We start from the raw sequence: 16,838 nt of genomic DNA, 5'->3' as shown, positions 1-16,838 counted from the left end.
ATAGAGGGGAAATATGTAATTAAAAAGCCAAACTTTAATTTTGTGAGTACATTCTATTATATATAGTAGATTATAGAATATAATGTGTATTACTATGTATAGTAGAATATACTCTACATTTATATATGAGGTATTTGAGGCAGTTCAGGGTTGGATATAGAAATACAGGTGGGCAATTTAAGGGACTTTCAGAAAACTTTGGCTACTATCCATCTTGGTATTACATATTGACTTTGGAATCTAGACATTCCATAAAGGTAACTTCATTGTACTATATGTGTGCTCCCCATCAAAGGAATAATTCACTAAATCCCTTGAAGAAAGAGTGAAGAGCCTTTCATATAAATATACTCACAAACAATTTTCTTCTACACAATGGGGACAAACATATTTATTTTTCCTTGATTTTATTGTTTTCTACTTACAATACATCTTGGATTTCTTTCCAGGTCAGTATATCTAAATCTTCCTCATTCTTTTTGATGGCTGGGTTTCATTCCGTGAGATGGATAAACTACCTATTAAAGTGGCCCACTATTGATAGACATTTGGCTATTATACACAATGCTATTGTAAACAATATTATGTGTACATCTCAGTGCAAAGGTACATTTATATAAGACAGAGTCTGACAGGATTTTTAGGTCAAAGATGTTTGTATTTTAATAAATTCAGACAGATTACCCTCCTTACTTAAAGCTAATCCACTTAAACTCCTATAAAGATATGACTGTAGCCCACCAGCCTCCTCTGGTGGAAATCCTGTGAGATTTCCCAGACAAGAGTACTGGAATGGGTTACCATTTCCTTCTCCAGGGGAATCTTCCTGACCCAGGGATTGAACCTGCATCTCCTGCTTGTCAGGCAGATTCTTTACCACTGAGCCACCTGGGAAGCTCAAAGATATGAGAGTACTTGTTTCCAATGCTCTTTGCCAACTCTGGTCATTATTTATCTTTATTTTTCCAGTATGATGGCTGAAAAATGATAATCTAAATTTAATTTATGTTTTCCAATAAAAAAGCCATCATATGTATATTTGTCACTCATAGACCTTTTTTCTGATTTCCTATTTATCTCTTTAACAATTTTCCCATTTTAGTAAAATTGTATGATAAGTGTTATATGATAATTGTTATATGATAAGTAAAATTATTATTTCTTTTTTAGTAAAATTGTTGTATGATAAGTGTTCATTCTTTGCCGGTTATGTATATAGCAATATCTTCTCCCAGTCTGTCCATGTTTAAGGTATATTGTACCCTCTGGAAGTTCTAAATTTATTGTCAGTTTTTTCTTAAAGGACTTCTGTATTTTATGTCTTACTTAAGGAAGGAATTTTGCTACTCCCACATTGTAAAGTTCCATGGTCCTCTCACAAAGTTAAATAAGGAGACAGAATTTAACTGCATTGTTGGCATGTAAGGAAAGGAGTGTGTCATATTGAGTGGTTTAATGAGTCATGATTTTGTTCTTTTTGTACAAAGTGTTTTATGTATTTTTCCATTAGGTTATTATCTCCTTGTCTAATATCTGGATGATCAGCTTTATGCAATTGACTTATAGGCACAAGAGATATTTCGAAAATGCATTTCAGTTCAAGAAGAATGGAAACAGTTTCACCATCTCTGTTACTGGGAGCTGATGTGGATTTTTGTATTCCAACAAAACTGGAGGGAGGCATATTACTATTCAGATCTGCTTTGCAAAGAGAGTAGATGGTCCAAGGTAAAGTGTAGTACTTTCATTAGTGTCATCTGTTTGGAAATAAGTGTACAGAATAATTTTCACTTAGGATTGTGTGTTCAATAGTATGACATCAACACTGTTTTCTCAACATAGAGATCCATCAAAGGAGGAAGTAGCATTAAGTACCTACTGTTTATAACTACTGTCTTCAGCACTATATGCTTTAAAAGCCATCTAAGCAGCCCTTTTCAACAAAGAGGCTTTATTTCTGAAGATGAGTTTCAGTTATATATAAAAATGATTAAATATCAAGTTTTGATAATTTTTTGTAGACTTTTTGATGTCCTGATAATGAAGCTTTTCATAATAATAAAAATTAATTCTTTATCCATTCATCTGTTGATGGATACTTAGGTTGCTTTTGTATCTTAGCTTTTGTAAATAATGTTGCTATGAGCATTGAGATGTATATATCTTTTTGTGGAATTGCTGGATCATATGGTAGTTCTATTTTAATTTTCTGAAGAATCTTCATACTGTTTTCCGTAATGGCTATACCAATTTACATTCCCACCAACAATATACCAGGTTCCCTTTTCTGTACATCCTTGCCAATATTTATTATTTGTTGTCTTTCTGATGATAGCCATTCTAACAGATGTGGCAAGATAGGCAAAGGAGATTGAGATACACTGTAATAGATATAAATAAGATAACAAGGTTGCAAAAACAGGGAATATAGCCAATATTTTATAACAACTTTAAATGGAGTATAAACTATAAAAATATTGAATTGCTATATTGTACACTTGAAACTCATATAGTATTGTAAATCAATTAAACTTCAGTTTTAAAAAGTTCTAAAAACCTGATCCATTTGTGAGAAATTGGGAGGAATGAGATAATGATCTCTTTTTCGTTTTGTTCACTTCCTCATCCATGAACATTAAAGTTGTATAATAGGAGAATGGCTAAAATTTGGTGGAAAGTGTGGATCTTATTTGGGATAGGTAGCAAGAGGCTTCATTTCCCTTTTCTGTCTTTGATACCTCAGATACTATATCTGGCAGACTTGTAGTTCATTCTTTTTTAAAAATTGTTATTTATTTATTTGTTCCTGGCTGACTGGGTCTTCACTGCTGCATGTGGGCTTTCTCTAATTGTGGTGAGCGGGGCTAATCTAGTTGCAGTGTGTGGGCTTCTCATTGCAGTGGCTTCTTTTGCTGCGGAGCACAGGCTCTAGGGCATGGGGGTTTGGTAGTTGTGGCTGTTGGGCTCAGTAGTTGTGGTGCTCAGCCTTAGTTGCCCCATGGCGTATGGGATCTTCCCGGACCAGGGATCAAACCCACGTCCCCTGCATTGGCAAGTGAATTCTTAACCACTGGACCACCAGGGCAGTCCTGTGGGTCATTCATGATTTACAGGGTGGAAATATCATGTACCTAGGGTGCTCTCTAACTACTGCTTTTCTTTTTCTCAAGGCAACATATGTGTTCTTAAAAGCTGCAATTTTGAGTATGCTTCCAGAAGAGGATGTGGTAGCAATGAAAGAGGATGTGGTAACTTTATTCAGGTAAGCTCGTGATGAGTTCCAGACCTATATACCCAGCTCCCATTTACCACCTTCACTTAGGTATGTCCAAACATTCAAAGCTCCCTAGTAAACCTATGTTCTTTCCTCTCCCAATGATTGAAACTGCTGGTAGCAAGGTAAAAACCCATAACACTTGTATCACCAACACTACCCTGTCTCTCTGTTCCCCATTGAGAGGAGAGGTATAGATTAGAGCGTAGGGGAAATAATAGTTGAGATGAGGTCTGAAGGAGCTGCAGAGGCAGGTGGAGAGTTGTGTTGATACAGTTTGAGACCAAAGGAACAGCAGGAAGGGGCACTGCACATTAAACGAACTAAAGCAAAGCTGATATTGGCAGGACATAATGCTACATTTTGTATATAGGCCAAAGTAAGACGAATATCCAGGATTATTCAAAATATGTCTCATAGAATACAGAATTAAAAAAAAAATAAGACGAAGTCTATGGCCTAACCACCCTGAACACGTCTGATCTTGTCTAATCCTGGAAGCTAAGCATAGTCGGGGCTGGTTTGTACTTAGATGGGAGGCTGCCTGGGAATACTATGTGCTGTAGGCTTAAAAAATAAGACAAGATGTCTTTTAGTGACACAGAGATCATTAGTATCCCATGCAGGAAATGATAAGGTAATAAAATGGAGGTGGAAACCAGACTGGGGTTGGCTAAAGAGTGAATGAGATACAAAGAAATGAACAGAGTTAAGCCTAAATACATTAAGTGATAGAGAAAGTTGGAGGGAGATGTAATATCAAAGAATATATTAATGGGAGAGATCTGGGCATTCTCAAAAACCACTGGGGAGGACCCAGTTCAGAAAGACAGTTGTACATACAAGTGAGAAATGGGATAACTGACCTTTGTAAGGCTCTTGAAAGGTCAGGAGGAGATAGACTCCAAAGCACTGATGGCAGGACCGGCTTTATTTAGAGGGAGGATCAGGTCCTCTGTTGTATCACGCAGGAAGAAGTCCAGAGCAGGCTCAGAGGCATGCCAGCTCGTGTGTGGAGGCAGGGCTGTCTGTTGAGTGCGAAAGAGAAAGGAGTGGGCTGGAGGTCTGAGGAGGATGGAGAATGTTTGAAATCATTGTTGCAGAGAGTGAAACAGAGAGAAGCACAGGACGGGGAAGGGCAGGCGGTGCGAGGGCTCATTGGAGGTTGGTGTTGACTGTACAGTGATACCAACTTGTTCTCATTGCAGGAAGATGAGTGCAACAACTAGGCACGGGCAGGGGAGTCTAGGAAATAAGCTAGAGCCTGCAGCAGTGAAGCTTGCCTGCAGGGCAGGCTAAGCAGGAGTGTGGAGGGATGGGGAGAAAGGAGACTGCGGAGTTGGGAGAAAGTTGAAAGACAAGAAGACCGAAAGTCTCATTAGAACAGCCAAGGTTATAATGAGGAGGATGGTTGGTGTGCTTGAGTTTGTGCTCTGATGTAGAAAAGTTACAGATGATGAAATGGCCTAAGATGCAACTGTAGGAGTGGGTGGCTGTGGTAGAAAGGAGGACGTGGCCTCTGGAGATGAGGCAGCTAGGGGAACAGAGAAGCCCCACTGCATTCTTTAAACATAATTGATGACAAACACTTTTAATGGAATACTATATTCAGTGGCCACGTTATGAGAAGTAATGGCTTGTCTGCACCGTCAGACTTGTCAGGACAGATTTGAAGGTAGGACCAGGACAACTTTGCCATGCTTTTTAGAAACTGGACCGTGTGTATACTGACTGTAGAATGTACAGTAGTGGGAGCCATGGGACGCCAGCTGCTACTGGTGAAATGCATTTCCTTGTTTCACACACACGACAACAAATGGAATGGAATGTGAAGACATATTGGGATCTTTTTCATCCCAGTTTCCTCCACTCCAAAATAAATTTTCTCTGCATCAAAATAATTTCTGTGAAACATGTAACTAATGTTATTTTCAGGCAAAAGCTTGAAGTCTGCTATATGTGTGATAGCATCTAACTTGTTGAGATACTGAGAGGAGAATCCCCCCAAATGCTCTCTTCATTACAGACTCTGTGATCCTTAAATCAGGAGGTTTCATATCCTCTGCACGCCTCTGACCCTTTCCCTCAACCCCTACCTCGTATGTCCACTGCTGTTTCCACTGATATTAATTAACATTCATGATGGGCATTCTGATTTAAAACCGTAGCCGTTTGTACACCTAAGAGTAATGTTATACGTCAATTATACTTCAATTAAAAAAACCCATATCTCAAGATTGTGCTGAGAAATAACATAACACAAGCTTGTCTTCATATGGAATGCTTTTTCTCTTATTGCATCTTCCTCTTTCTTTCAGTGGTGTAATTAGATATTTCCCTAAATTCCTTCTTGGTGACCTGTTTGGTGCATTTACAAGATTATGTATAAGAAAGTGCCCTACAAATATGTAGCCTCTCTTCTCACTTTTCTGTGCTTGTGAATCCTATAATTGGAATTTCTTAGAATTTTGAGAGGAAAATTGTAAGCATGCTATATGTTCTTAGCTTATTATTTGCAAAATCACCTACGCTTGGGAAACATTTTCTCAAATTATGCATGAGTTGATGACTCTTTTTGAGCCACTTTTATCAGAGAAGCCATGGACTGTAGCTCACCAGATTCCTCTTGTCCGCAGAATTCTCCAGGCAAGAATACTGGTTGGGTAGCCATTCCCTTCTCCAGGAGATCTTCCTGACCCGGGGATCAAACCTAGGTCTCCCACATTGCAGGTAGATTCTTCACCATCTGAGCCACCAGGGAAACCACTATTAGGTCTGGGGTGGAGCCTAAATTTGCATTTTGAACAGGGTTCCTGGTGGTGCTGATCCACTGCTCTGGGGAGCGCAGCATAACAGGGACAGGTATAATTATTGCCTGTGTTCTAATGACTTTTCACTGGAACTGGGGCTCTTCACAGACAGGTGGATGGCTTGAAGCAGAGAATTGCTGGGAAATCGATCCCTACTGAGAAGTTTGCTGTGAGGAAGGCCCGTCGTTACTCTCCCTCATTGCCAGCACCCGTGAAGCTCGTTTTGCCTGCCCTGGTATCTGCCTTTATTTACTTATTCTTTGCATCCTAGAAATACATTATCTAGTTTCAGGGGCAGGGAGAACATCTAACTTTTGTTGTGAAGTTGGCTAAGTTGAAACTCATTGTGTTTGGTAAAGGCTTTTTATAAAATATATCATTTAAGTCTTACAGTAACTCTATGAGAGGAATTTTTCTTTGTAGCCTCATTTGACAAATAAGGAAATTCAGACAGAGAGAGGTGAGTTGGCATATTTGAAATTGAGTTGAATTATAATGCAAGCCACATAGGTAACTATCTTTTCTAGCTGCTACCCTCAAAATCAAAAGGTGAAAAAATTAAAAAGTAGAAGGACACATGATAATCGTTTTCAAAATATTGGTTTAACCCGGTTTGTGCGAAATTTTTGGAGTAGGAAATGGCAACCCAGTCCAGTATTCTTGCCTGGAAACTTCCATGGACAGAGGAGCCTGGCAGGCTACAGTCCATGGGGTCACCAAGAGTCAGAAACCACTGAACAACACAGCTGCACGCATGCAAAATTCTGTCATTTGAGTGTGTAATCCCTAAGATTTATTAATGAGATTTCACTTTCTTTTATATTGTACTCACCCACTGAAGTCTGGTGCGTGTTTTATGCTTAGAGCGTGTCTCAGTTTGAACCAGCCACATTGCTCCAGAGCCGTAAGTGGCTGGTGGCTTCTGTTGTAGCCTAATGCTAGAGCTCCCATTCTTGATCAGTGTGCCATTTAGGTTAGGCTTCATGAAAAGCATAATTTCAAGTTAAATGGTCTTAATGCAGATTTCTTTAAAAAGTACTGACTATATCAAATTACAGCAATGGCATCCCACTCCAGTACTCTTGCCTGGAAAGTCCCATGGACGGAGGAGCCTGGTGGGCTACAGTCTATGGGGTCGCTAAGAGTCGGACATGACTGAGTGACTTCACTTTCACTCTTCACTTTCATGCATTGGAGAAGGAAATGGCAACCCACTCCAGTGTTCTTGCCTGGAGAATTCCAGGGACAGGAGAGCCTGGTGGGCTGCCGTCTATGGGGTCGCACAGAGTCGGACACAACTGAAGCGACTTAGCAGTAGCAGCAGTTGGGGTCTAGTTTGTGTGAGTAGTCAAGTAACACAGAGAAAATGTTTAGTGCAAGCTACGTTCACTGTCCTTTTTTGGAGGTTCCTGATTTTTTTCTTTTGATTCCAGAGTATATTCAATTATTCCCCTTTAACAGTTGCTTAGTTTCCAGTTTTTATTACCACAAACAGGCTACAATGAATATTCTTCTATAGCTCTCTTTGTACATGGGCATATAATTCTGTGGGAGAAATATTTAGAAGTAGAATTCCAAGTTGGAGGGCATATGCATTTAATACTTGGACATTGCCAGATTGCTCTCCAGAAGGGCTGTACTGATTTAAATTCCTACCAACAGTGTTTTATTTTTTTAATGTGTGATTGAGCTTTTCATGCGCTTGTTCATTTTTACTTCTTATTTCATGAATTGTTGTTCATGCACTTACTTCCCTAATTTTTTTTTTAGGTTATTTATTATTTTATCATTGAGTTATAAGTTACAAAGTGAGTGAAAGTCACCCGGCCATGTCTGACTCTTTGTGACCCCATGAACTGTACAGCCCATGGAATTCTCTAGGCCAGAATACTGGAGTGGGTAGCCGTTTCCTTCTCCAGGGGATCTTCCCAGCCTAGGGATCGAACCCAGGTCTCCTGCATTGCAGGTGGATTCTTTACCAGCTGAGCCACCAGGGAAACTGCATTGACTTATAGGAGTTCTTTAAATATTCTGTGAGAAAGAAGACTGCAGCTCTTCACAGGTGTCCGTTGGGGGCTAGCCTGCACCGAGTACCTCAGCCCGGGTATTTCCTACTTAAGAAAAACAATCTCAGAGAACACCACCCTCAGACCAGGTTGTGCCTGGTCTGTGCCTGTGATGCAATGAGATAAAAATATGGCCACTCTGTAAATCATATCTGAGCACAGGTAAAAAGAAGAACACAATGCAAATCACAAAAATGACCAAACATCCTCCTTTTCCAGCCAATATGGGAGCCTGCTACTGTTTTACCCATGACACCTTTCAGCTCCATTCCTGCCTCACTTTTATCACGTGATTAATGCTGGGAGATTGTTTTCTTTCCATGTCACAGAACTTGCCTGGGATTTTTCTAGAGCACCATAGTCCTTTCTCCATCCTAAAACTGAGATGCTTGTGTATACATATGATATATATGTTGCTCTGATTGCTAAGGGCCTTAAGGAAGGTTAACTCAGAGCACTTCTTTCTCCAGGGCTCAGTGTGTAGAATTGGCTTGAATTTGTGGTAACTAGGGAATTTTGCCAAAATCTTGTATTTCATAAAATGACCAGTTCACATACATACTTTTCTTTTTCTGATAAAATGTTCCATCAATAAAAACAAAATTTTTAAAAATCATCATCAGTGTAAATAAATATTCCAAAAGTTATTGAACTCTTACATGATTAGCAATAAGAAAATTTAGATGTAAAACAAAGGAGTGCTGTGATCTTAGTTTTCAGTCCCAAAAGGTGAAGATGACTTTGCTGTCACTCAACTCCAGTGTATTTTCCTCATTTCTACTGCTTCCCTGTAAGAGGCTGTTCAAACAATCTTAACATATTTTACCATGTATTTATTTCCAAGGAGATTCTAATTATCCTGCTTACTTCGTACCTTTCAAAATATGAACTGAACTACCAGGAAGATTAGAAAAATATTTTCAAGCAAGAGCACATTTGCTTTTGGTCCAAAAAAAAAAAAAGAAAAATTCTCATCTGTTAGCCTATTAAATGTAATTTGCAATGAGAAACCATTAGTTTACATTTTTAGGGGCTGTCATTCTGCCATATGGCCTTTAAATGAATGTATTTTCTGCATATTGGATTGCATTACTGGACTATCACATGTTTTTAATGGTATAAAAGAACCTGAGCCAGGTGAAATATTTCCTGTGTTCATTTGCACTGATGTCCTTGGAAACATTTTATGTAAACAATTGGCAGATATGGAAAAAATGTTTCCCTTTACTTAAGAGTAACAACAAGAATTTATGTTTGAATTGTTCATAATATCATTTTAAAATATTAGATTTATTTCTATCTGTAATCTATTATCTTCCAAAAGGATTGGATACCAGTAGGTGCCTAGTAAATACTTGTTAAATAAATGAGCAAATCAGTTTTTTAATGAAGACACAATATACTATATATACTGAACTATTTTGTAGTATAAAAGCCAGAAAGCATTAAAAGCATTAAGTAAAGTGAAAGTGGGGAGATTAAATTACTAAACTCCAAATGAAGAAAGCTAAGAAAAATGATCTCTTGAGATCACTAGCAACTGAGGCAAAACATTCACACGTGGCTTTGTTGTTGTAAAGAACACCGAATGACCTCACGTAATTATGAATGGTTTCTCGTTTTTCCTCATTAGGAAATGATGTATGTTTGGAATGGTTTTCCACTAGTGAGCAAGAGAAAAGACCTTTCTGAAAACCTGTTGGTAACTGTTGAAAAGGCCGAGGCAGCTCTACAAAGTGAGAGTAAGTATGAAAAGCGAGTGCCTGGAAATCTTTACGGCTGCCCCTCCCGTCCTTTCCCCGTGCACATCTGCTCATGTTGATCTGTGTGGGTGATGAGGACAAAGACCTTGAGCCGCAGGTATCTGGTTGACTGCAGTCAAGATGGAGGGAAGGTACCTGATACAACACGGATGAGCCTTGGGCACGGGTGAGCCTTGGGGACGTTAGGCTCCGTGAAAGAAGCCAGAGGCAAAAGACAACAGTGTGTGTGATTCCGTTTATATAAAATATCGAGGATAAATCAGTCCATAAAGACGGAAAGCAGATTAGTGGCTGCCAAAGGGTGGAGAACTGGGGGTGTGTGATAACGGAGGATTAAATCATTGTCTGTGACTCCAGGGATGAGCTCCTCATTTAGAACATTTTTTACTTTGGGCACAGCATGGGGCTGAAATGTTTAATGAGATTTCTCTTTACAAATACCTTTAAAAAGTTAAACATTACATTTGAAAAACGTAGGTGAAAAAAGTCACCATTGTTTTTCCTACTATGCACAATTAATTTAGAGTTTCTGTTTATGCCCACTTAGATTTATTTTTATAGTTATGATCATAGTGTATCTGGACATACTCTAGCCTATTTTTTTTATTTATTATATCATAACCTTTTCTCTCATTGAGATAAAACTGAGATATAACACTATATTAGTTTTGGATGTACCGTGTAATGATTTGATATTTGTACGCATTGCAAAATCACTATAGTAAGTCTAGTAAATGTCTGTCACCATACATCATTACAGAAATTTTTTTTCTTTTGTTGAGAACTTTAAAAATCTACTCTCTTAAAAAAAAAAAATCTACTCTCTTAGCAACTTTCGAATATGCAATATAGTATTAGCTGTAGTCACCATCTGTACTTGACATCTCCATGACTTAATTGTTTTATACCTGGCTTCAGTCCAGTTCAGTCTCTCAGTCCAGTTCAGTGTCCAACTCTGTGATTCCATGGACTGCATGCCAGGTTTCCCTGTCCATCACCAACTCCCAGAGTTTGCTCAAACTCATGTCCATCGAGTTGGTGATGCCATCCAACCTCTCCTCCCCTGTCATCCCCTTCCCCTCCTGCCTTCAATCGTTCCCAGCATCAGGGTCTTTTCCAATGAGTCAGTTCTTCACATCAGGTGGCCAAAGTACTGGAGTTTCAGCTTTGGCAACAGTCCTTCCAATGAATATACAGGACTAATTTCTTTTAGGATTGACTGGTTGGATCTCCTTGCAGTCCAAGGGACTCTCAAGAGTCTTCTCCAACACCACAGTTCAAAAGCATCAATTCTTCGGTGCTTGGGTTTCTTTACAGTCCAGCTCTCACATCCATACATGACTACTGGAAAAACCATAGCATTAACTAGATGGACCTTTATTGGCAGAGTAATGTCTCTCCTTTTAAATACGCTGTCTAGGTTGGTCATAGCTCTTCTTCCAAGGAGCAAGTGTCTTTTAATTTCATGGCTGCAGTCACCATCTGCAGTGATTTTGGAGCCCAAGAAAATAAAGTCTTTCACTGTTTCCATTGTTTCCCCATCTATTTGCCATGAAGTGATGGGACTGGATGCCATTATCATAGTTTTTTGAATGTTGAGTTTTAAGCCAATTTTTTCACTCTCCTCTTTCACTTTCATCAAGAGGGTCTTTAGTTCTTTGCTTTCTGCCATATCATCTGTCATCTGCAGATCAGGTTATTGATATTTCTCCTGGCAATCTTGATTCCAGCTTGTGCTTCATCCCACCCAGCATTTTGCATCATATACTCTGCATATAAGTTATATAAGCAGGGTGATGATATACAGCCTTGACGTACTCCTTTCCTGATTTGGAACCAGTCTGTTGTCCCATGTCCAGTTCTTTCTGTTGCTTCTTGCTGCTGCTGCTGCTGCTGCTAAGTCACTTCAGTTGTGTCCGACTCTGTGCGACCCCATAGATGGCAGCCCACCAGGCTCTGCCATCCTTGGGATTCTCCAGGCAAGAACACTGGAGTTGGTTGCCATTTCCTTTCTCCAAAGCATGAAAGTGAAAAGTGAAAGTGAAGTTGCTCAGTTGTGTCTGACTCTTCGCAACTCCATGGACTGCAGCCTACCAGACTCCTCCGTCCATAGGATTTTCCAGGCAAGAGCCCTGGAGTGGGTTCCCATTGCCTTTTCCGTTGCTTCTTGACCTCCATACAGATTTCTCAAGAGGCAGGTAATTTGTTGTGATCCACACAGTCAAAGGCTTTGGCATAGTCAATAAAGCAGAAGTAGATGTTTTTCTGGAACTCTCTTGCTTTTTCGATGATCCAATGGATGTTGGCATTTGATCTCTGGTTCCTTTGCCTTTTCTAAATCCAGCTATAACATCTGGAAATTAATGGTTCATGTACAATTGAAGCCTGGCTTGGAAGATTTTAAGTATTACTTTGCTAGTGTGTGAGATGAGTGCAGCTGTGCAGTAATTTGAACACTCTTTGGCATTGCCTTTCTTTGGGATTGGTATGAAAACTGACCTTTCCCAGTCCTGTGGCCACTGCTGAGTCTTCCAAATTTGCTGGCATATTGAGTGCAGCACTTTCACAGCCTCATCTTTTAGGATTTGAAATAGCTCAACTGGGATTCCATCACCTCCACTAGCTTTGTTTGTAGTGATGCTTCCTAAGGCCACTTCGCATTTCAGGATGTCTGGCTCTAGCTGAGTGATCACACCATCATGGTTATCTAGGTCATGAAGATTTTTTTGTACAGTTCTTCTATGTATTCTTGCCAGCTCTTCTTAATATCTTCTTCTGTCAGGTCCATACCATTCTGTCCTTTATTATGCCCATCTTTGCATGAAATGTTCCCTTGGTATCTCTAATTTTCTTGAAGAGATCTTTAGCCTTTCCCATTCTATTGTTACATTGATCACTGAAGAAGACTTTCTTAGCTCTCCTTGTTATTCTTTGGAATGCTGCCTCCAGATGTATATATCTTTCCTTTTCTCCTTTGCTTTATACCTGGGAGTTTGTACTTTCTGACCTCTTCACATATTACTCCTACTCCGAAGCTCTTGCCCCTGACAACCTGTCTATTCCCTATATCTATGTGCTTTTATTTATTTAGGTTTCACGTAGAAGTGAGAACATAGGATGTTCGTCTGACTTTGGTTCACTTAGCATTAGTACCTTCAAGGTCCTTCATGTTGTTGCAGATGGAACAATTTGATTCTTTTTCATGGCTGAATGTTCCATTTTACACACACACAGACATGTATTTCACATTTCCTTTATCCATTCATCCATTGATGGATACTTAGATCTTTTCCATGCTTGTCTGTTGTAAATAATGCAGTGAACATGAGCATGCATATATCTTTTCGAGATAGTATTTTTTTTTCAGATAAATATGCAGAGGTGGGGTTACTGGATCATATGGTTCAGTTCAGTTCGGTTCAGTCACTCAGTCCTGTCTGACTCTCTGCGACCCCATGAATCTCAGCACGCCAGGCCTCCCTGTCCATCACCATCTCCCAGAGTTCACTCAGACTCACATCCATCAAGTCCATGATGCCATCCAGCCATCTCATCCTCGGTCTTCCCCTTCTCCTCCTGCCCTCAATCCCTCCCAGCATCAGAGTCTTTTCCAATAAGTCAACTCTTTGCATGAGGTGGCCAAAGTACTGGAGTTTCAGCTTTAGCATCATTCCTTCCAAAAGAAATCCCAGGGTTGATCTCCTTCAGAATGGACTGGTTGGATCTCCTTGCAGTCCAAGGGACTCTCAAGAGTCTTCTCCAACACCACAGTTCAAAAGCATCAATTCTTTGGTGCTCAGCCTTCTTCACAGTCCAACTCTCACATCCATACATGACCACAGGGAAAACCATAGCCTTGACTAGACGAACCTTATTCGGCAAAGTAATGTCTCTGCTTTTGAATATACTATCTAGGTTGGTCATAACTTTCCTTTCAAGGAGTAAGTGTCTTTTAATTTCATGGCTGCAGTCACCATCTGCAGTGATTTTGGAGCCCCCAAAAATAAAGTCTGACACTGTTTCCACTGTTTCCCCATCTATTTCCCATGAAGTGATGGGACTGGATGCCATGATCTTCGTTTTCTGAATGTTGAGCTTTAAGCCAACTTTTCGCTCTCCTCTTTCACTTTCATTAAGAGGATTTTTAGCTCCTCTTCACTTTCTGCCATAAGGGTGGTGTCATCTGCATATCTGAGGTTATTGATATTTCTCCCAGCAATCTTGATTCCAGCTTGTGTTTCTTCCAGTCCAGCGTTTCTCATGATGTACTCTGCACAGAAGTTAAATAAGCAGGGTGACAATATACAGCCTTGACGTACTCCTTTTCCTATTTGGAACCAGTCTGTTGTTGCATGTCCAGTTCTGACTGTTGCTTCCTGACCTGCATACAGATTTCTCAAGAGGCAGGTCAGGTGGTCTGGTATTCCCATCTCTTTCAGAATTTTCCATAGTTTATTGTGATCCGCACAGTCAAAGGCTTTGGCATAGTCAATAAAGCAGAAATAGATGTTTTCTGGAACTCTCTTGCTTTTTCCATGATCCAGCGGATGTTGACAATTTGATCTCTGGTTCTTCTGCCTTTTCTAAAACCAGCTTGAACATCTGGAAGTTCATGGTTCACGTATTGCTGAAGCCTGGCTTGGAGAATTTTGAGCATTACTTTACTAGCATGTGAGATGAGTGCAATTGTGCGGTAGTTTGAGCATTCTTTTGCATTGCCTTTTTTTGGAATTGGAATGAAAACTGACCTTTTCCAGTCCTGCGGCAGAATGGGAAAGACTAGAGATCTCTTTAAGAAAATTAGGGATACCAAAGGAACATTTCATACAAAGATGGGCTCAGTAAAGGACAGAAATGGTATGGTCCTAACAGAAGCAGAAGATATTAAGAAGAGGTGACAAGAATACACGGAAAAACTGTACAAAAAGGATCTTCACGACCCAGATAATCATGATGATGTGATCACTAATCTAGAGCCAGACATCTTGGAATGAGAAGTCAAGTGGGCCTTAGAAAGCATCACTACGAACAAAGCTAGTGGAGGTGATGGAATTCCAGTTGAGCTATTTCAAATCCTGAAAGATGATGCTGTGAAAGTGCTGCACTCAATATGCCAGCAAATTTGGATCATATGGTAGTTTATCATAAATGTTTTAATTCTTTCTAGGTAACCCTTGTAATTTCAAGAGCTTCCTGGCATTCCAGGGAGATAATATATCATTATTTAACCAACTCTTTCAGTATTGGGCATTTAGGCTGCTTTCCATATTTGAAATTATTCTAACTTTAGATTCCCATCAATAGTGCAGTCACTCAGTCATGTCCAACTCTTTGCAACCCCATGGACTGCAGCATGCCAGGCCTTCCTCTCCATCACCAACTTCCGAAGTTTACCCAAACTCATGTCCATTGAGTCAGTGATGCCATCCAGCCATCTCATCCTCTGTCATCCCCTTCTCCTCTTGCCCTCAATCTTTCCCAGCATCAGGGTCTTTTCAAATGAGTGAGTTCTTCGTATCAGGTGGCCAAAATATTGGCGTTTCAGCTTCAACAGCAGTCCTTCCAATGAACACACAGGACTGATCTCCCTTAGGATGGACTGGCTGGATCTCCTTGCAGTCCAAGGGACTCTCAAGAGTCTTCTCCAACACCACAGTTCAAAAGCATCAATTCATTGGTGCTCAGCTTTCTTTATAGTCCGACTCTCACATCCATACATGACTACTGGAAAAACCATAGGCTTGACTAGACGGACCTTTGTTGACAACGTAATGTCTCTGCTTTTAAACATGCTGTCTAGGTTGGTCATAACTTTTCTTCCAAGGAGTAAGTGCCTATTAATTAACCCAATTAGTTAATTAAGCATCTATTAATTAACTATTAATATATAGTTATTATAGATTTAAAAATGTTAGATCTATTATATTATTATAGATTTTATAATTTTATATCTAAATTATAATTTAGATATAAAAATTTTATATAAAGTTTTTATCTATTATAGATAAATGAACCTCTTTACATTTTTATATTCTACATTTTTAATTGTAGGAAAATGCACATACTATAAAATTTGCCATATTAACCATTTTTAAACTGTATGGTCCAGTTGTGCAGGCAGTTTTGAGAACTTTTTCATACCCCTTAAACAGTAGCTCCCCATTTCCCGCTCTTCACAGTGGCTGGCAATCACCATTTTACTCTTTATCACTGTGAATTTGACACTCTGGAGACTCTATATAGGTGGAATCGTACAGTCTTTTCCTTCTTGTGATGCCTTATTTCCCTTATCCTAATATCCTCCAGGTATGTCCATGTTGCAGCATGTGTCAGAATTTCCTTCACGTTTAAGGCTGCATAATACTCTGTTGCGTGTTTATACCGAATTGTGTTTATCTATTCATCCATCAATGTATATTTGGGTTGCTTCCCCTTTTGACTGTGAACAATACTTCTATGAACATGCATATGCAAATATTTCATTCAGATGCTGCTTTCAGTTCTTTTAGATATATGCCTCAAGGTGGATTTGCTGGATCATGTAACATTTCTAGTTTTAATTTTTTTAGGAATTGACATACTGTTTTCTCTAGTGGCTGCACCTTTTTGTATTCCCACCAACAATACACACAGGTTTCAATTTCTCTACATCCTTGACAATGCTAGTAATTTTCTTTCCTTTTTTTTTTTATCTGTTTTGTCTGTTTTTTGGTAGTAGGCATGCTAATGGGTGTAAGTTTTTTTTTTTTTTTTTTTAAGGTTTCATTTTGTTTTATTTTTAACACTGATATACAAATGGGACTCTTCATTCTGGAGAAAGCATCAAGTTCTCTCCAGCCCCACCCAGGCCAAGAATGTCAAAATCCTGAATAAAGGAGGACTTTGAAAAGAACTGTTTCTATCTCCCAATTCTTTCTTAAGTTAA

General features: G+C 39.3%; 1 protein-coding gene across 3 annotated transcripts in view; it reads left to right on the top strand.

Moving 5' to 3' along the window:
• Positions 1-16,838, top strand: part of TTC39B (tetratricopeptide repeat domain 39B) — a 153,981-nt gene that overhangs the window by 121,496 nt on the left and 15,647 nt on the right. For all 3 annotated transcript variants that reach the window (XM_042243465.2, XM_060409504.1, XM_027964562.3), the window contains 4 exons: positions 1,567-1,728; positions 3,171-3,262; positions 6,193-6,319; positions 9,784-9,892. In XM_042243465.2, coding sequence (XP_042099399.1) covers positions 1,567-1,728; positions 3,171-3,262; positions 6,193-6,319; positions 9,784-9,892 — 490 coding nt within the window. The remainder of the gene's footprint in view (positions 1-1,566; positions 1,729-3,170; positions 3,263-6,192; positions 6,320-9,783; positions 9,893-16,838) is intronic.

The sequence above is a fragment of the Ovis aries genome, chromosome 2 (genome assembly GCF_016772045.2).
Source record: "Ovis aries strain OAR_USU_Benz2616 breed Rambouillet chromosome 2, ARS-UI_Ramb_v3.0, whole genome shotgun sequence".
Classification (NCBI taxonomy): Eukaryota; Metazoa; Chordata; class Mammalia; order Artiodactyla; family Bovidae; genus Ovis; species Ovis aries.
The sequence above is the reverse complement of the archived record's forward strand: the minus strand, read 5'-3'. Positions and strand labels throughout refer to the sequence as shown.